The 20,742-nt window shown below is 38.6% G+C and overlaps 1 protein-coding gene and 1 long non-coding RNA gene across 3 annotated transcripts in view; one reads left to right on the forward strand and one right to left on the reverse strand.

The window, feature by feature from the left end:
• epha4b (eph receptor A4b) overlaps nucleotides 1-20,742 on the forward strand; it is a 106,414-nt gene that overhangs the window by 45,439 nt on the left and 40,233 nt on the right. For both annotated transcript variants that reach the window (XM_024273351.2, XM_024273352.2), the window contains exons 6-10: nucleotides 9,351-9,506; nucleotides 12,528-12,863; nucleotides 13,864-13,976; nucleotides 16,334-16,496; nucleotides 18,865-18,973. In XM_024273351.2, coding sequence (XP_024129119.1) covers nucleotides 9,351-9,506; nucleotides 12,528-12,863; nucleotides 13,864-13,976; nucleotides 16,334-16,496; nucleotides 18,865-18,973 — 877 coding nt within the window. The remainder of the gene's footprint in view (nucleotides 1-9,350; nucleotides 9,507-12,527; nucleotides 12,864-13,863; nucleotides 13,977-16,333; nucleotides 16,497-18,864; nucleotides 18,974-20,742) is intronic.
• The window catches only part of LOC112147174, a 98,447-nt gene continuing 79,078 nt past the window's right edge, over nucleotides 1,374-20,742 (reverse strand). The window contains exon 3 of the long non-coding RNA XR_002919414.2: nucleotides 1,374-1,769. This is a non-coding gene — a long non-coding RNA (uncharacterized LOC112147174). The remainder of the gene's footprint in view (nucleotides 1,770-20,742) is intronic.

Raw genomic sequence — 20,742 nt, forward strand, 5'->3', positions numbered from 1 at the left:
TAATAAATTCCATAGCATGCATCTGAAGAAATTAGGAAAACGTTGTAGGTTTATATTGTTTTACAAGGATATGTGGAATTGTTCTAAGTTAAAACAATTTCCTAATAAGAATCTGTTGCTCTGCTCTCAAAAGTGCAATGTGAACTTGAACCAAAATGAACCAAAAAGTTCCATTAGTTGTCACATGTCTGTGTATTTGACCCCTCCCCCTGGGGGAGTGGTGAGCTGCAGACACAGCCGCGCTCGGGTGGTGGTTTACCCCCCCTAATGCTGAGTGTCATGCAGGGAAGCTTTGGGTTCCATTTTTATAGTCTTTGGAATGATTCAGCCTGGATTTGAGCTCACGACCTTCCAGTCTCTGTCTTTTTACTGCTACAATCTCTTCTGCTTACACCTCTATTACAGTGATACTGACTTACGTTTCAAACACTGCTCAAAACATGTATGCATGGATCAGGTGCATTAGAAACCAAAAGGAAGGTCCTTTTTTAAGTGACCTGTCAGAAAAGGAGAAAATATGTTGGCATTCATTTTTTTCAAACTAAATTAGACCATTTTATAATTTATTCATAAATCTATTCAATGTTGGGGAACAAAAGACGTGTTTGACCTTCCTTCTTTATTACTTCAGTATTCCAATGTGGAATATGAGAGACTTTGTCACCTTCAAAAATAGATTTTTTTGGTTTCACCCTTAACTTTCTGTTGGTTCCATGTGGTGCATGGGTCTCAAAATATTATTTCTTCAGAGACAAAGACCTCTGTCTTTTCTGAAGTGAAAGATGCCTTTTATGACATGAATGCATACCACCATCTTGGACTGTGATTCATTCGAAAAGGCAGCTGGAGCTTTTGTCTTTCACCCCGGGTGACACTGAGTGAGTCATTCAGCCGAAGATTTTCTCAAAGTCCTGTTTTCGTTAGCTGCCTTTGCTAAAGAGGTCATGCTTTTATCAGGCATGTCGTTGTCAATTTCTGTTTTTTTTTGATTCAGCAAAAATAAATCTCTTCACCAGATTTTAGTTTTCCAATCCTACATAAAATATATATGCATAAAATGAGCTTAACGCCAACTCTAAGGAGAAAGTTCATCTGGATTTTTGCTTTGCAAGAACATTTGTCCACCGCAGCTAATTTAAAATAGCAGCTAAGCAATAAAGGAAGTGAGGTCATTTCTTATTACAGCTTTCTTTCATATAAACTAAATTTAAAGTACTACAAGCTATCAATGAAATGGCTGAAAAAATCATTTTTAATGTTAATTTGTTTGTTTTCTTGTCAAAAAAGCACTAATGCTCATAAACTCAACCAAATGAAACGTCGATTTTTGAGCTTCCAACTTCATTGAGAAGACGGCAGAGTATCATGCCATATCAGTTGTTATGCTTTTATTTTGTTTGACAAAGTTGGTAAATTAAAGACAACAAGAATACGGCTCTCCACTTGACAGGTACCTCTTGCGAAGAGAGTGTGACCGACAGCGTAAAGAGGGAAGGAGCTCTCTGTTCCTTCTCTGGCTGAGAGGATGAATTATTGAGAGTGATGAACTGAAAATAACGCTGCTGAAGAAAGGAGGTGCCTGCTCCTCCTGCACTCACCCCACCGGTCACGGGGCCGGCCCATGTCGGCACGTTTCCTCCATCCGTGTGTGTGCAGTTTATTTGTATTTGCATACACCCCTGATCTTTAGGTGGATTTTCTCGATTCTGCCCATTTGTATTCTTGTTCGGCGGACTTTTTCACGTTCTTCTGGCTTCTCATCTTGATAGCTGCAGACAGAAGAATAAGTTATTCAGACTGTGAAGCAAACTCCCGACAGACTTCTATAGGCCTGTCATGTTCTCTCCCTCTTTTTTCCTCCTTTTCCATCTCTCTGTCCATCCTTTGCCCATGACCCCTTTCACACACACACACACATATAGAGGCACCTGGCATCCATTTAATCTGTTTTTAGACTGCAAGATAATCAGACTCAGAATTAGTGAGCCATCAGTTTGGGTTACCACTAAAAAAGTGTCTCTATGTGGGCATGTGTTTATTGTAATTACACTGAAATTGAGCTTCCTCTTTTTTTTTTTTTTTCTTTTTTCCAGAGGGGTTTGTGTATGTGTGTGTGCCTGTCAGCTAGAGAGTAAATATTTGTGCAGGAGCTCTGGAGAAGGTCAGGGTCAAAGTATGACAGACAGCCTACTGGGAAATAAAGACACACATAGGAAGGCAGACTCACGTACCTGTGGCTCAACAAGGGATGGTGAGAAAAAGGAGGAAAAAAAGGACACAGAGGACACAGACAAAAACATAAGTAAGACGGACAACAGGCAAAACAGAACAATATGAACGACCAGGAGCGGAAAAAATAAATAAAGACAGATATAAAGTGATTAGAAGGAAGGAGAGCTGCATGCTTGCTGTTCCCCTTGGCCACTCTCAGTAATTGGCTGGCATCCAGAGAGTGGATCAGACAGCAGCCCGAGTGTACTCATGTGTTTCTTGCAGCGGACATCACAAACCATTTTGAATTTGGTTTGACCCTGTGTGCATGCATGAGTGTGGGTCAGGAAACTCATGAGAGTTCATAAACAAAAGAAAGGTCAGTACTGAAGTACAGACTCATGTGTTTTACTCAATCCTTTAAACTTTTCCTCTTTTTGGTGAAAGTCTCTTCTAAATTTCTCTTATTGAATCTTTCAATTATATCCCCAGATAGTCCAGAAAGGTTAAATTGAGACTTGAAGTCCCACTCCGATCATCTTTTGATCTACTGTTAATCCCCTTTAAATATAATGATGCTGTTTTTAGCCGAAATTTAAGAAAAAACAAAAACTGTCCTCTTAATGGACAAAGTTTCTGCAGAGCGGCATTCGAAATTGTGGACAGGACTGTTGGCGTGGAGAAAGCCTGCCCACACTTCCTGTCATCCACCTCCACACAAACATCCTAACATGATCAGTTTTCTCTATATATGTTCTCCATCGTTAGAAAAATGCCACAAGATTAAAAAATGATTAAGTGATTAGAAGGAAGGAAGGGTTAAAAACACCAAAAACATGATTTTTATCTGAGATGTTTTGTTTGCTTGTTATCAGAAGCGACCTTCCCAATATTTAAAATTTTTTTTGATCCAACTGAATATTTGAATGTCTCTAAAATAACTCTCTTTCTTCTTAGTCACAAGTCTGATGTCAGACATCACAGTCAGACATTTTTGATTTTAAAAAATAAATTGTAGAAATGCAAGTTTTGTAGAAAAAAACATAAATAACAGAGAATAAACTCACTTGCATGTGGGAACCGCGTGTTTTTTTTTTTAGCATTTGTTGTGATTTATTACAATAATCATTTTTGTTATGACCTCTAACTTTAACTGCGCACAAACACAGTGTTTTCATTAATCGATGAGAGGATTGGCCACAGAGGCGCACCGTACGAATTGATGTCACACAGCTCATCCCACTCTGGGCTCTGCAGAGCTGACATGTTCCCGTGAAAACAGTTCAATGAGCAAATCTGGTCAAAGTGTTCCTCCGCATGCATACATGTAGCATATAAGGTTCTGTATTTTCATTTACGCCTGTCCAAAGCTCATTTAGTATGATGTCAGTCGAGCCAGAAGCATGTTTCACGGGTATGTACACAGGAGCACAAACACTTTAAAACACACACAGACGCCACCCCAGTGGCGGGGAAGGACGTCAGACTCAATCTTGTCAGGTTTATCCACTGACGCTTGATGTATCAATTTTTAAGTAGCTCGACTCAACTAACGCCTGCATGCAGAAACACACAAACAGCAACACGGGCTGCTCTGTACTCCAGGGGTACTCCAAGGCTTCCATCTTAAAAAGCCTGTTGCCATAGTGACCATTATGGAGCTCATCTCCTGTTGGCCGGCAAGCTTTACACGGCGTCACTCTCTCCCAGCTGAGCGCATGCATGCAAACTAACTATAACCCCCCACTGATCTACAAACACACACCCACTCAGCTCTCTGCCCTTTTTGCTAAAGCCAGCAGGAAACCAATGTTTGACTTCAACCAAGTCCTGCAGGAGCGCTAAAAGACCCTCACCTAGCAAAAATATGTCAAAAAGATAATGTTACTACATCAACTAAGTTGTTAAGAAAGTCCTAATAACCCAAATGCAGATGGGTACAAGCTTCTCTGGGTTTAGGGAAAGTGTGCAGATAAAATAACTAAATTATTCCCTAAAGCAGGGCTGTACAAGTCAATCGCACAAAGGGGCCAAAATCCAAAACACACCTTAGGTCACAGGCCGAACAGGATACACATTTAATGAACTCTCTAAAACGATTTTTTTTTTACTTTAAAACCGTAACTTTTCAACGTAATTATAAACTAGATATACAGAATTACCTGTGATAATGCTATAAGCTAAATTAGGCTACAGAAGATGCTAGTGCGGATAGCTGAAGATGCTGAAATTGATAGCTAAAAAACCCTGAAGCTGATAGCTAGCTAAAATATTAGCTAAATGCCAAATTAGCCTAAAAAACTAAGAAAAAAAAATGTAAGTTAGCCAAAACAGCTAGCATGTAGCTGAAATATTAGCTAACCTCCAAAACAGCTGAAAAAATGCCAAAATACTACAAAAAGCTAGCAGAATGCCCATCTTTAAAACTTTAAAACCGTAACTTTTTAACATAATTATGAATAATAAAAACAGGCAGGAATATTATTCCAGAATAAATCAACTTAAACCTTAAATAGAGTTCATTATTTTACTCTCTAGAAAAATATTTTTTGGCAAAATTTTACAAATTAGAAATGAGCGCAAGATAACATTGGGCCATTAATGATGATAAAATAAAATGATCTAAAGGGCCGGAGGGCCCGATCCGGCCCCCGGGCCTTGACTTTAACACATTTGCCCCAAAGAAAAGGCTTTTAAAAGTATTTGCAGACTTGTAGCAAGTACAATAGAAATGGAATCCAATCAGTTTATAGGTACAGGATTTTCCCAGAGGAAGAGGCTGGCATGCTCCCATTTCAATCAGTGTGGTGACTGAGGGTGTGTCTGGAGTAGCAGCACTATATCATATCTAAGAGCTATCGATTGGCATAAATACACTGATTCTCTCTGGTGACCAGATGAATAATTAATAAGACAATGTATCTGATGTGCTTTTTTTTTACTTCTACTGTAAGAAAAAAAGCAAGATTTAACCTTTCCCTTTGTGTAGATGTGTGAAGTGTTGTTTCTGCATCTTGATCTGAGGCGTCTGTGTACGTGACAGGACACATCTTTTTGCCTTCTTGTCCCCTTTTCATGCCTATGGTGAATCATTAATCATAAGGGAGCCAAGTCAAGTAACACGCATCCCTTGGGACGGACTCATGGAGCGGCTTTGGAACAAGAAGCGGGGAAAAAATGGGGTTTAAAGGAGGAGCAAAACTAGATTTAGAGTGAAGGTGGAAGAGGAGAGGGGAAAATAGTAAATCAGGCGAAGTAGGTTCTGTTCATCTCCAAGCCACCTTTCTTGGGGAAAGTTTTTAATCAGGCGGCTGTACGGACTCCAGGTCTGGCATCGGGTACCCCGTCCGTCCTCTGGGAGCCGGGTCCTTTGTGCCTCTCTGGCTGCTCAGCCGGGGCTCTAAAGAAAAGCTGTTTCCCCCCTTTAGCCCGGCCAACAGGAGCGCGCACACAAACACAGTCCACCCCAAACCTTTGGAAGCTGACATGAGGGAGGGAGGAACAGAAAACCCCAGAGAATTATCACTCCCCTTCTTTTTCTTCTTCATTCTTTCCTCCTTTTTTCTCTTTCACACCAGTATAGATACAACCTTTTTTCAGTGTTCTCTTGGGTCTTCAGGGGATTGTACCAGTGGACTTTACACTCCTATGATGAATGATTTGCCTAAAAATACTCTGCTAGTACAGCATTCAGGTGGAGAACTTCATTCCACAGTGAGAAATCACATTACTTTTAAGCCAATTATCCATTCTGCTATCAGTGGGTTAGCAGCAGCATTGGATCTCTCCGTGCTTAAGTGCATGTGGGTGTGCGTGCGCTACTGTGGTAATATACAGCTTTTCTGGGACAAGTGACGTGTAGCTTGATTAAATTTGTGACCTTCACCGGCAGCACAAGCAATCAGCGGGCATACACGCGTTCACGCACACTCAACACGCCGGTGGCGCACAAACATGCAATCAACACCTGCTTGAATCCGTCGCATCATTGATCCATGCCCACACACACCGTGCATCCATCAAGCCGCATTCCCTCATTTTACCTACATACGGTTTTGTGCTCTGGAACACTCTTTCCCCCTCAAGGCAGCAAAGACTTTCTTACAGGACTTATGAATGTATAAATAAAAACATGGGTGATGGAAAATCCAAATACCAAAGCCAGGAATACCATATTCCAGGGAAATCATTCCACTCCCATTGAGTGCTATCACAATTTTCCCTCCTCAGGTTTACGGCTCCATATAATGACTAATATGTGGCGGCTGTAACAGAACGTTATGTGGACTATTACTGCGTCTCTGTCTGTGTATTTGTGTTTTCCCTGGTTTCTGAATAACTAATGCTTATATAAGAAGAGTGGGAGTCGGTTGCTCCCTGATGTTGCCTGTGCTCTACCACCCTGTGGTTCCTCCAGCTTTCACCCTGATGTAATCCAATCTCACTCAGACCTAATGTCACAACATATTAGATCAAACTTTGTTTTCCCGCTCTGTGCCATGGGTGCTACATGGTACATCATAGTGTTTGCTACAGCTCTCATCTGTTCCTTTTTGTTTTTTTTTTTGTTTTCCTCACGGAAGCTTAAAAGATAAATTCATTACAACTGTTTGATTGTTTATTGTACTTTATGCTTCACATTCTCTTTCAGTATCACTTTTGTCAAAAGTCAGACCTCGGATATACATTTTGACCTTATTTTCTTTGTTTTTCAATCTTTATCGAGCCACTTTTTTATTGATAAAAATCAAAAACTAAAAAATGAAAAAAAAGAAACTGTATTAAAAATAACCAGTTGATTTTATCAAAGTATATTGAATAAAAATGAAAGAAATGTAAAAAATAAAATATATATATATTATACCTACTCAGTAGGGGAGGGGGGGCATTGATAACAATCCATAAACGATTCAAAATCAATTTTTTAATTTTAAATAATCAATAATTGAAAGTAGTTATTCTGATTTAAAGCAGGGGTGTTAAACTCAATCACACAGGGGGTCAAAATCCCAATCACACCTTAGGTCACGGGCCGAACAGGATAAACATTTACTGAACCACTAAAGCTAAATTTTTAAAACTATAAAATAATATTTTTTAACATAACTAGAAATATTATTCCTGAATAAATCAACTTAAACCTTATAAAACTTCAATATTTTACTCTCTGTAAAAATATGCTTGTCAAAATTATACAAGTTAGAGTCAAAGAGAGTCAAGTCAAAGAGAACAAAAAAAAAAAATACTTTTGCATCATTTAAAGTGAAAAATTACACTTATAAACATTCCAAAAGATTTTGATCTCCATAAAATATATCCCCCTAAAATGATCCAAATACCAACATGCTGCTGAACAAAACAAGCAAAGCCTGGAAAAAAATAAAATTTGTGCTTTTTAGCAAAAACATTCCTCATTTTCATTTTCTTTGCTCTTTCTTTTGTTGTTTGTCTGTTTTACTCTGTTTTTCCCTTAGTTATTTTATTTTTTTCTTTCTTCACCATGAGAGCGAGAGGATGATGACATCTTTATGATTTAAAACACTCTATGTTCCAGAAACTAATCCATAGATCATTATAGCTGATCTCTCAGCCTCCATAATCGCAGTGTTGAGTCAATATGTTAGCAAGATAACATCAGGCTGTTAATAACTATAATATAAAATGATCAGGCGGTATAATTACCCAGTGGGCCGGAACCGGACCCCGGGTCTTGACTTTGACACGTGATTTATTGTAAGATTAATAAGTAGGACTAAACAGAGTATTTTTAACTCTGACATTGTTGAACAACACACAAAGATGGCTGACCTTGCAGATGCCGTCATCCAAACGCTCCTAACTTTGGATTAAGCGAAAAAGTCATGCAGTGTGTGAGTTCTGTCTAAGTTTGTTGAGAAAACAACAAATTTGCAAAATCACATTTATGTTTCCATCAGTAGGAGGAGGGAAGAAACCGTTCTAGTGCTACCAGCATGAGCGTGTCTTCAACAAGATCTGCTGCCAGTACTTCCAGCGGTCAAAAAACCCCAAAACATATGGGATATTCTAAAGAAACTTCCACCGTCGTTGGAAAAAGCTAAGCGAATAATCAATTTTATAATAAAGGACTTGACATCGTATTCAGTAGCGGAGAATTATTTAAGGTTGTCGAGTCAAGGAAAAATTTGATTCTGTGAAATTTTTTTGATTACCAATCAAACATCTTTAATGTCAAAATTTTTATCTTTTTTATAAGAGTTAACATACTGATCTAGTCTTTACTTAGAAGAGCACTTCAGTGGAGAATAGTAAGTCATATTGTTCAGTTGTTTTGCGGTAAAGAGAAAGAAATTAAAAAAAAATGCAGATTCAGGATGCATTAATAATCGTTTCATAATCAAATAGTCATCTCCTGAATCGTAATCAAAATTCCCACCCTAATATTCAGTGTGAAACTTGCACATGTTAGGATGAATATGGAGCTGAAATGATAGCAATGGTAAATGTTTTTAGACCGATTTGGTGAAGTTAAATAATTTCCTTGATGATCTCACTCGGCTCATTGTGACACACTGGTGAAAAACGATGATTTATTTAAGTTAAAGAAAAAATAAAAAATAACAGTAACATTTATACGTGTTAAAAAAAGTATATAAATGTATCATTTTATTAGGGAACATAAATCATAAAGATTAACTCGTCCAAAACCCTGACACCACTCAGCTTTCCTTTTTTGAACCAGTTCTGGCATATTAACTCAATTTAGTTGCTTTTTTAGAAACATCTTTTTTTGTATCTGGGAGGAAATGTAGTTAATTCACAGATTAGGTTGTCATGAACTCAAATCATCCTGTAAATGCTTTTGTGACTGAATTAATTCCTGACATAGCTACAGGGTTACCTGCAGAAAAACACATAAATCCAGATTTTTATAGGAAATTCTGTTCTGAGCCTGAACTGTTTTACCCTGAACTTTCATCACCAACATTTCAAATTTATTTCAAGTGTTGCTGAAGTTGTTTCAAAGTATGTGTGACACCCACAGCAATAAAAATACTTTTTTTTGTTTCACACTCTTGTCTATTAATGTAGTCAAACTGTCAGTGTTAGATGGGATTTTATGTGGTGATGTCATCTACTTTTTCTGTTTTTTGCTCCAGCATGCAGACCTGGAACCTACAAAGCTTCCGCCACAGATGCCTTCTGCACCAAATGTCCTCCCCACAGCTCGTCCCCGCAAGAACAAGCCGATGAATGCATCTGCGAGAAAGGTTTCTACCGCGCCGAGTCGGACCCACGCTCCATGGCCTGCACTCGTAAGTGAAGGAAACTCTAAAAAAGTTGTGCGCATCTCATTCATCAATCATAACATGCTCAGAAAATAATTGGAATTTATATTTTCATGCTGCATAATAACCCGTTTATGTTGCATTTAATTACCGTACATTAAACACTACACTGCAGCCCTCCTTTTATTAATCGTTTTTATTGCCACACACTTTGTTCATCCGCTGTGGTTTGCTCATCCCTCATATTCATCAACTGCTATTAGTTATGTGGTTATGATCTCAGCTGAGACACAAGTGCACACTGCAGAAAGTTTTAGGTTCTTTGCATCCTGCAAGCCAAAATACAAACTTATAAAGACGGGAACAGCTGGACAATTTGAGAAGGGAAACAAAGAGATAGAAGAAAGGGTGTGGAGGTGGGACAGAACATGGCAGGATGATAGAGAAACATCGAGGGATATACACACAGATAAGTACTCACACACATACCCAGAGCCATTATCAGGTTATGGTAGATTACACTCATTAATCCTTGCAGCAGGTGAGATGTGACAGGTGTTATCAGCTGGAAATGAGGAACGGTTTGTTCAAATATGTATGCGCTCGCGTGCACACTCGCACGTGCACTCTCCAAAGAGTACGCACCGCAGAGAATTGAGGAGGGAATATGACAAAATAAGGAAAAGAGGTGAAATAGTCAGTCATGGAGTCACAGGAAATGACACTAAAGAGCTGGGCCAAAGAATAAAGCAGCAGTGGAAATGGTGGTCGTATAATCTAGGTGTCATAAAAGGCTAATCAGTGACAGAGGTGCTGATGGACAGTTCAGTGTTGCTGAGGGGAGTGGGGAGATGGAGAAAAGAAATAGAATTAACAGCAAAGCCTTTTGGCAGATTTATAACTGACAGCCTCAATTATACCCAGCATGCCCTCCATCCCCTTTGCTCTGATGCCCCCATCCTTCTTGAACCTCAGAGACGCTCTCTGCTGGGAGGACTAATCAGAAAAGTCTCAGGCTCTGCCAGCGGCCCCCTGGGGCTCACCTCTTTTCCCGGACCTGATGAGATGTCAAGTGAAATGGGCATCTACTGCAATATTCCCATACGGTTGAGAACCCTGCACCACGCTGTGCAGTGAGCAACCGTAACCTGTGATTTCTACGTCATGCAGCATAAATGGCATTTCGTGCAGGGCGAGGTTTTGATGTTTTTCTCACTTTGGTTTTTGAACCCTGTTGGTAAACAGATTTGACAAAGTTAGCAACCCTCAGAGAGTTAGCTGAGGTAATGTAACACATTTCAACAGGCCTTTCTCAGCAGAACTGAAGGAGATAAGAACACAATGGGAAGTCTCTATTAACGCTGCAGCTCAGTAAATAGGAGGCATTTATAAACCTCTAGCTGTTTGTTTGTTTTTGTTTTTTGACAGCAAAAAAAATGTAAGAGTCACATTTGTTAAAATATCATCTGCTCCACTATCTCATTACAACTGAATACTACAACTAATCAATAATTGGATCAATAGATGATAGATTGGTGGGTGGATAAATAGTTGGATGATAGAAGGATGGAACACTGGATAATTGGATGAATAAAATGATAAATTAATGGATGGATGGAGATATAAAAGAGTGAATGATGGATAGATGGATGAATGGATGGATGAATGGATGGATGAATGGATGAAGAAAGGGATGGATGAATGGGTAAAATGTTAGATGGATGGACAAATAGGAGGATAAATTGATGGATGGATGAGTGGGTGTGTGGATGAATGGATGAATGGATGGATGGATGGACGGACAATATCCTAACATTGGTATTTAGAGAACTCATTTTTGAAGAAAACATTTTTGAGGATCTTAGTTTTTAAGGACTCTAAAATCAGATTGAATGTGTTGCTGTAGGACCAACATCCTTGACTATTACATTATTATCAAAGTCTTATTTAACCTCATTATTCCTGTCAGGCTGCCACTGAGGTGAACTTTATTTTTAACAGGTACTACTGTTTTTCCATTACAAATATGTACAAACTTATTCCACTAGTCGTAAGGTAAGAAATCAGCGTCAGACTATGTTGGTGATTAGTTTGTCTATAAACATTAGCCAATAAAACACGAGAATAACAACAAAAAGAATTAAATCATACATACCACTGATATAGCACAAGCTGTCATAAAACAGAAGGCCTTGATGTGTATTGGATCTTTCTTCTTTTTTTTATTAAACATTTGTACATTTCCCTCTTTGACTTTGGAATTTAGTCACTATTTTTTAAAAGAGGCTTCTCTTTTTCTGCAATTGCATCAAACCCAGCTTCCTTTTTTTCAAATGAAGCCATAGTTTATGCATCAAGGTATTTACTGAGAATAAACAGAGCTGAACTTTTTTTTTTGTTTAACTATTACTTAGTAAAGTTGGCTTCTCAGTCAAATCCAGAACAGTGTAAAACTTTTAATAACCAACCTTTGTGTAGGACTGCACATCTCCAGCTTCTATTTTCCTATTAAAACAGTGAAGATCTACCACCTTGACCAGGATGAAATCATCACGGAGACACAACCTACAGATAAATGAGTTTACCTTGTCACTTTGTTCAGGATGTTTCTGTTTATTCTTTCACAAATACTCCACAAGTCCAAGTAGAACTGCTGGAAATAAAATGCCCTAAAGTGGTGATTGTACAAGCAGCTTAATCATCATGTACTTGGTTTTTCTTTGACATTTAATATAGGTCAGCTGAGAGTGTGTTTAATTGATACCGATTGTGTTTTGAGACAGAAAATATTCTTTCCTTTTCTTGATTTTGGCTCTTGGTAGAAAATGGAATGATTGTCTAAACATGTTTTTTCTTCAAGGGTAAAAGAGAAAAGCACAGAAACACTCCTCACATTCACTCCATTCGTTTTTTCAGCCGAGTGAATGAAACCTTTTCTCAGAACATATAAAATTGTTTCACAGCCATTCTCTCTTTTTTTAGGTTGTAGATAAAAAAAATTATATGTGTACGGTGCAGAGGAAAATCAATACCTTCATCTTCTTTCAGGTCCTCCTTCTGCTCCAGAGAATCCCATCTCGACGGCGAACGAGACCTGTGTCACCTTGGAGTGGTCATCGCCCCGAGATACAGGAGGCAGAGGAGATATCACTTACAGCATCCAGTGCAAGAAGTGTTTTGGAGAGGCCAAGAAGTGCACGCCGTGCGGCAGCAGTGTTCATTTTGTTCCCAGACAGTTTGGTCTGTCGTCGAACACGGTGTTGATCACCGACTTGCAGCCAGACTCCAACTACAGCTTTATCATCGAGAGCCAAAACGGAGTCTCGGACTTAAGTCCAGTACCGAGAGGGACTGTTGTCATAAACGTCACCACGTCGCAGACAGGTGATGCAACTTTAAATCCACTTTTAACACAAAAGAACAGTTAGAGGGATGTGGGACTCACACCATATGAACAATCACAAAATTCAAATGTAGTACCTAGTTTTAATCTATAGGCGGCAGCACAAAGACAGGTCAACAGCCAAAAAAGTTGATTTACTGTTTGATTGCTCTTTAACCATAGATTTTCAGCTGCATATTTGTACACGCAGCATTGAACTTAAGGGGGGCAGCGACTTCAAAAGCCCAGATTCAGTTAAAAATCTTCGAGGGAGAAGACACAATTCTTAGCTCAAAATGTGATCTTTTTCTAACGTAAAACTGATTGAAGCGCAGCATTGCGTACTCTCATGAGAACCTCAGCGTAGCTGCTGTGAGGCGTTACACAGATACCATAAAGTGACACCTCTGCACCCCTGCCGGATAATCACATGTGCATCTGTCACTGTGTGGGACTGTTGGGAGTTTGTGAAAGAGAGGTGTGTGTGACAGGGTGCCGATGACTAATAGGCCTCATCCTACAGATGTTTGTGTCATATCTGGCAGTGAAAGGGGTGTTAGAGGTTGTTAACCTCATTAAGATCTGCACATGTTATTCACAACCACAGTGTTTCCACACACACACACACACACACACACACAAATCAGGTTTTATTACCCTGCAAACAGCAGACGCAGTAGCAAACACGTGCCATCAGCATGTGTTCCAGTGGGGTACGGCGGCACAGGAAGTCACAGGTTTCTTGTTTTTCCACATTGAGAATGCAGAAGGATGACACTCACATGGTAGAATCTGGTTGACATGTGTAGTGTATGTCACACCTTACATGCTGGATAATTAGCAAAAATTGCATCACCAGCTCCTTGCAATCTGGGTGTTGGGACTAAAGCTTTTTTATTTCTTTTGCCTCCAGGTCTTTGCCTCATACTTTTTCCTAAATGCTATAAAGAAGTATCCTGTCTTTGTTGCTCACACAGTCTTTGTTCTTTTTTTTTCTTCTAGTGAGTGTTGTGTTGAAGGAAAGGCGGAGCAAGGACAGCGTGACTTTGGCCTGGCAGGGTCCGGAGAGACCAAACGGAGCAATAGTGGAGTATGAGGTCATTTATTATGAGAAGGTGAGAGCCACATGTGCACCACTCATTTCAAGAGGACCACTCAGCGTCATTTATTTAGTCAGTCCTTTGCTTCCAAACTGATTGCAGCTGAGTTGACTGACTGGTTATAGTGGCACAACAACATGCTTAGAAATAAAATAAGTGAAAAAAAATAAGTGTTAAAAAAGTGGTCTTAAAGGGATCAATAATAAAAAAAAAAAAAAAAAAATTAGTGTAAAAGGAAATCACAGACTGTATAAATTGTGGATGATGCACATAACCTAATGGATTTAAATTGTGATTAAACATAAGCTTAAAAGAGAATATAAAGCATAAACTTAGCTGGTCTATTGTCACATAGAATGCATCAGTGAAAATCATTATTTTACAAAGTAGTTGTCATAAAGTTAATTAAAAATGTAATCTGTTTTTCTCTTCATAAGAAAACTGAGTTTTTCTGAAATCATGAATGCAAACAATTAATTTAAAGAAACAGAAAACTGAAGAATCAGTTAACAGCTTCCTTTCACTTTGCTGCTTCCTTTTTTCTCTCGTGCTCCATCTACATTCTGGCAGGAAATGTGTTTAGCCTTAGGGCACGTCTCTAATGACTTGTTCATCACAAACATGTCTCTATCTTTCTGTTTCCACTGCCTTATTCCTCACGTCTCCGCCGCTGCTCACATCAAGCTAATTAAGCACACATCTGTTGAACAAACCTTGTAAAACACAGCCAAGGTGATGAAATTAAGCCTGCGCACGTGTGCGTGCTCTAACAGCAAAATGGCATTAATCCGCCTCGTGTGTGTCTTCCATTAGGTAAGGTATCAGCCTGTCTGCAGGGAATCGGCTTACTGATAAACTCACCGATTCCACATTCATGCTACACATGAATCTACGAGGGGGCTGGTTTTGGTAGCCAGATATTGAGCAAGAGTGTAGAAAATCAAGATATGTGAGTTGACAGATGCTCATGTATAAATACGACCAAATGGTCCAGCGATGAACAAATCTAGAAACAGCGAAGCATGTTTGGCCTCAGGAGAGATTTCATTTTCTATTTTCTTCGTATATCTTCAAAACTCTGTCTAAAAAAGTTTCCACTTTTGAAACACACAGTCTCTTTGTTTTTATGGTAGTTGATATTATTGTGTGAATACTTAGTAAGTATTAACACTATAGTAATTCTTCTGCTCCTTTCTGTAAGTTTTGGCACGTAAAAACTTTCAGCGATTTTAGCAATCTTGGTCAAAACATCAAAACGTTCACCTCTTTCAGGATATTACTGCTTGTGTTTTTGCCATTCATCAACTTTTTAGTTTTCGAAATATTGAGCAAAATATGCCCCATAGGAAATAAATGAGAAAGTCTTCAAATGTCAAAATTTTAAGTAGAGTAGCAGCAAGCCTTTAAATATATTCATGGGCTATATTTTTTTTCTTATATAGAACTTTTAAAAAAATTGGTGTTTAGCTAATATTTTAGCAACACGCTAACGCTTTTGGCTAATTTGTTATCTACTGGTGTCTTTTACACTAATTTAGAGTTTAGCTTCTATTGCAGCAACAAGTTAACATTTCTGTTTAATTTGGTTTACTGAGGAATTTTAAGATAATTTTGGAGCTTAGCTAATATTTTAGCAATGCTTTTGGCTAATTTGTTATCTACTGGGTTTTTTAGGCTAATTTAGAGTTTAGCTTCTATTTTAGCAACAGGCTAATGCTTTTGGCTAACTCAGTTTAGTAAAGAATTTTAGGCTATTTAAAAAAAAAAAAAAAAAAAAGAATTTTAGGCTATTTTAGAGTTTAGTTGGTATGTAATTAAGCAATGCGCTAGTTTTTTTTTTCATAATTCGGCCCGTACTGAGGTTTTTATAAGCTAATTTAGAGTTTAGCTTCTATTCTAACAACAGGCTAACGTTTTTGACTTAATTAGTTTACCAATGAATTTTATGTAATTTTAGAGTTTATCTAGTATTTAAGCAACAAGCCATTTAAAAAAATGTGGCAATTTCGGCAACTACTACGTTTTTTTGGGGCTCATTGGGAATATAGCTCATTTTTAAGCAACAAACTAAATATTTTTTGCAAAATTGGCATGTATTAGGGATTTTAAAGCAATTTATTATAATTTATTTTAATTGGGTCAACCTCATGACTCTTTCATAGTTCTTTAACAAAATTTCCAGTCTTTTAGCAATGCTTTTGCATTTTCAGCAAATCCCTCCAGCAATAAAAGTAAACTTTGTCGCCTATTTCAGCTAAAGCATCTTCAGCGACTACTTTCAGCGAAAAGCATTCACCGTATCATTATTGCAGGTAATGCAACTTTTTTAGTTTTTTTAACATTGAAGTTCTTTTGCCCCCCTCCCCCCCCAGAACCAGCGGGAGCAGAACTACACGGTTTTGAAGACGCGCTCCAACATGATGACGGTGGACGGGCTAAAACCAGGGACCACCTATGTGTTCAGGGTCAGGGCTCGCACTGACGGGGGCTATGGGAGCTACGGTGGAGAAATCGAGCTGGAAACCAGCCACGAAGGTGAAGAATAATTATTTGACTGACACAAATTGGTAATTTCCTCTTTCACTTGTTTTTCCTCATCTGTGAACTCAGTCAATTTTTTTTTTTTCGCACTATTTCCCTGAGGTTTTTAGCTGGAAATTGGTGGTGGCTGTACGTAAAATTGATTCATTGCTGTTAACAGAGTTTATTAAAATAAAAAAGGCGCTGGTCAAAATACAAAATAAGACAAAGAAGAAGAAAAAAAAGGGTTGCCGTCTTATATGACCTGTGCTACAAATCAAATTTATTCCTCCCACATTTTAAATCAATCCACTAGACTGATGTAAAACGGCTTACTTTCTGCTGAAAAGCTTCTTCAGTTCTGCTGTCAGACAGAGGCACCCTGACAGCTTCACAGGTTGACGTCGGTGCGTCTGAACCTGTGGCTTCAAAGTATCTAGGAAAACTTGTCAGGTAAAACGATGACAACTCAGTTTGTCTCGGCAAGAGAAGAAGGTTCACGCCTGGATTGGAAATCTTAATCCACACAGAGAACTAGGATGACATTTGATGCATAGAAAGGGATTTTTCTTCATTTTAAGGTCCCACTGATCATCTTTTGATCCATTTTCAAAGTGTTCCCAGTGGTCTTTTAATTACGATTATGCTGTTTTTAGCCAAAATCCAAAATAGTGTGTCGTTTTCTTGGACATAGTTTCTACAGAGCAGCAGTAGTTCATTACAAATTCACTTCTGAGTTGTGGGCGCTGAGTAAGCACGCCCCTATTTCCCATCATCCATCTGTTTACACTCCCTCCCACTAGCTTACAGCCCCTTATAAACCCAACCTAACATAACCAGTGCAACTAAAATGGCGAGCAATATTGAAGTTTTCAAGCTGTACAATTTTGAGCGAGACTCCAGCTCAGTTTAGGAATACAAAGACGTACATAAATCTATTTGTCTGCAAGTGGATACATCAGAATAGAGCAGAGGGGGAAGCTTGTTGGCTGCTGATTGTAGCATCTACGTTAGGGGTGTGTATTGGCAAGAGTCTGGTGATACAAAACGTATCCCGATACGTGTCTTACGATGCGTATCACAATATATCTCGAATCTGTGCCCGAACAATTTTTCACTTTTTTTTAAGAGTATGACTAAATCTCTACCTGAATATTTATGGTTTAGGTAAAAAACAAAAATAAGATGCTGAAGGACGCTAATAAATACTTTATTAAATATTATCGTGCCAGCATTTTAAATTGATGAAGTATCGCCAAATGAAATATCGTGATATATCGCCAAATCGATTTTTTCATACACCCCTAATCTACGTCACTATTAGAAGCTTTTTAAAACAGATTTTTTTCCTGCTTCTAATTTATATTGATTTGATTAAAGACATACTCAGAAATGCAATTTTAAGCCTCATTTTCTTTATATAAGCCCTCCATCATGAGAAAAATGCTTCAAGAACAGGCTAAAAACACGCTTTTCATTGGAGTAGGTGTTAGTCCTTTCAGAAGACAGGCAGCAATTGTGTAAATTATACTTTTCTGAAAGAAAAAAAAGACTATAACACACTCTGCTTCACCTCTTTTGTCAGCAATCCTTGCTTTCAAAGCCTCTTATTTAGCTCAAGATGCTAGCATAAACAGCACGCATTCAATTCAATTAATCCTAGATGAGAGAATCGCTGCTTCCATCCGATTGTGAACCCATCAAGGCAAGCGAATCAAAAAGATGGTATTGATTGGTAAAGAAAGCCGAGTAGGTGTGTGCCGCCCACAGCAATAGAAAATCAATGGCTGTCTTGGCTTGAGACTGTCTATTAATATGCTTCATCAACAGAAGCTCTCACCTACACAATCATACGTACGATGCCCAGGAAGAGGCTCAGCTAAGCCACATAAACGCTGGATCTGTTTTGAGTAATGGCTTGATTGGTGTGGCCCAGGAATCGATGCAGAAAGTTCTCGGAGGTAGCCTTGTTATGCGCGGTGTTAACATATCCATTTGGACAGCTCGGCCGAATGGGACTGGCGTTCACGTCCTTTCTCATACCCTCATCGGCGATGCAGAGCGGGAGAGCGCTTTTCATCAAGAGCCTTACTTACTATTCCATCCGCCTCCTCTGCTCTCTTGTACTGGTTTGCTGCTCTCTATTTTTCCACTTCTTCAGCCTCCGTCTTTTATCTCTTTTCTATTGCAATCATATTTCATGCTCTCTCCATCTTTCTCAGTGCCACTTTGCTGTCTCACTTGCCGTCTCTTTAACTTCCAGCATCCCTTAATCTTTCCTCCTGTCACTTTCCTCCTGACAAAATCTTCTTGGAGTGGTTTCCATTTTCGTTTATGTTTGCTTAAATAAATAAAAATGAACGGTCGCCTTTTCTGCTTCTAGATGTCCTGGCCATCGGGGATCCAAACCAGTCGACCATTTTGGTTGTGTCCATCACCGGGGGGATTGTTGTCTTTGTCTTCTTGGTGACCTGCTTTGTTGTCAGCAGCAGGTAAGGTCAAAGCAGCCACCTGGTATCTTTGTATTAACATAAACATATGTTTGTTTATTTTTTGCTTGTTTCAATGGAGAAATGTTGTAAAAACAGCAAACATTTGATTTTTAATTTAATATCAAACTTAACCCGCTTTCACCTAGCAGTAGCCAGGATAGGCTCCAGCAACCCTGTGACCCCGAAAGGGATTCAGCAGGATTTTTTTAACTATACAAACTATTTAGAAATGTGGAATCACGCTTGACTGAATAAACAAAAAACTGATTATCGGGGGACAAAACATTTTGAGAAACCCACATTGTAAAGACTGAAACACTGAATCAAATAAAAAAAAGTTTTGTTATTTGTTACATTTATAAATACTAGTTTGTATCAAATTAAATTATTAATTTAAGTAAATCATCAACTCAAAATTTTAATTTGATGAAAGCTAATCATTATAAATGTAACACATTACAGAACTTCTGTTGATTGAGTCAATGTTTCACTTTTTTAGTGCAAACATTTGGTCTAAATTGGTTTTATTTTGTAAAAATAAAATGAAAAGCCATTGGTCTCATATTGAAAACTGAGGATGCTTTCAGATTTAAGACAGAGCTTTTTTTTTTTTAGAAAACTTTTGATTACCGTTCAAACCCCAGAGGGTTCTGTTTAGCCCATTAAAATAATCATTATTATTTTTATCGATTTTAAAACAGCTATTCTTTTAGTGGAGGTGCCATTTCTAATGCTTAAAGATTTTTTTTATTGACGATTTTGTAATCTTTGTCAATAATTATAAAAATATTGACTCAAAAATTGGGGGTAAAGCTTTTTGCTAATGGGGCAACTGCCCCCCCAGCCCCCCTCTATCTCCGGCCCTGCTATAAAATGACAATTTGTGCATTAAAAAAGATAATTCCGTCTTTAAAAGTCTGTTTTTGAAGGTGATAAAACAGTGCCTAATATTAATAGGCCTGCTAAAGTCGGGCTAAAGGTCACGCCACCTTAATTCAAAAAAAAAAAAAGTGTGGATTTATTATTTTTTTTCGGTTACTTTCTTTGAAGGTGAGACAGTCGCTAATGTTGGTTCTCAGTGAAGGCTAAAGAGGAGGAGGAGATAAAAGGAAGACAGGAAAATAAAAAAGAACAGCGAACATCGGTGAGAAGATGAAAGCTTCCTCTCGCTTTGGAGCGAGGAAGAAATGGATGAGAGGAGGAAAAGGGATGACAAGCATTTGTGATTTACTCTGCCTGTAACCTAATGTTTATCCTCCGCGAGTTTCAACTAGATTATCCACATTTTAGGGACTGCACACACACGCAGGCAAACATGCACATACTTAGGCACACTCACTGAAAACATTAGTATTGATTCAGGTGATTGCTTATCAGGCTGAGTGCTCTATTCACTATTGACTAGCTGGGATGTAATCAGCAGACACACACACACACACCCTCCAGCAGGTGAACGGGAGCACATCAACATGTTTTTAATCAGAGGGGGATTATGAGGTTGTCCACCTACAAAGAAAAACAACCTGTTAAACATTCTGTCTTACGAACACACTTGACGACACAAACGCACACTCATCTAATCAGGTTTCACAGACCGGGGAGGTGTTAACTAGATTTTTACGGAGGGGGTCGATGCACCGCCATCAATTTCAGGTCACCGCCTCTTCCTGTCACTCGGAAGGTATAACTGCTTTCTATTAAACTTTCAAAAATGCGTGCTCAGGTGTGCGTCGAGAGACAATTGCGCGATAAACATATAGGATAGGCAT

Source organism: Oryzias melastigma, linkage group LG17 (assembly GCF_002922805.2).
Source record: "Oryzias melastigma strain HK-1 linkage group LG17, ASM292280v2, whole genome shotgun sequence".
NCBI classification, from domain to species: Eukaryota; Metazoa; Chordata; class Actinopteri; order Beloniformes; family Adrianichthyidae; genus Oryzias; species Oryzias melastigma.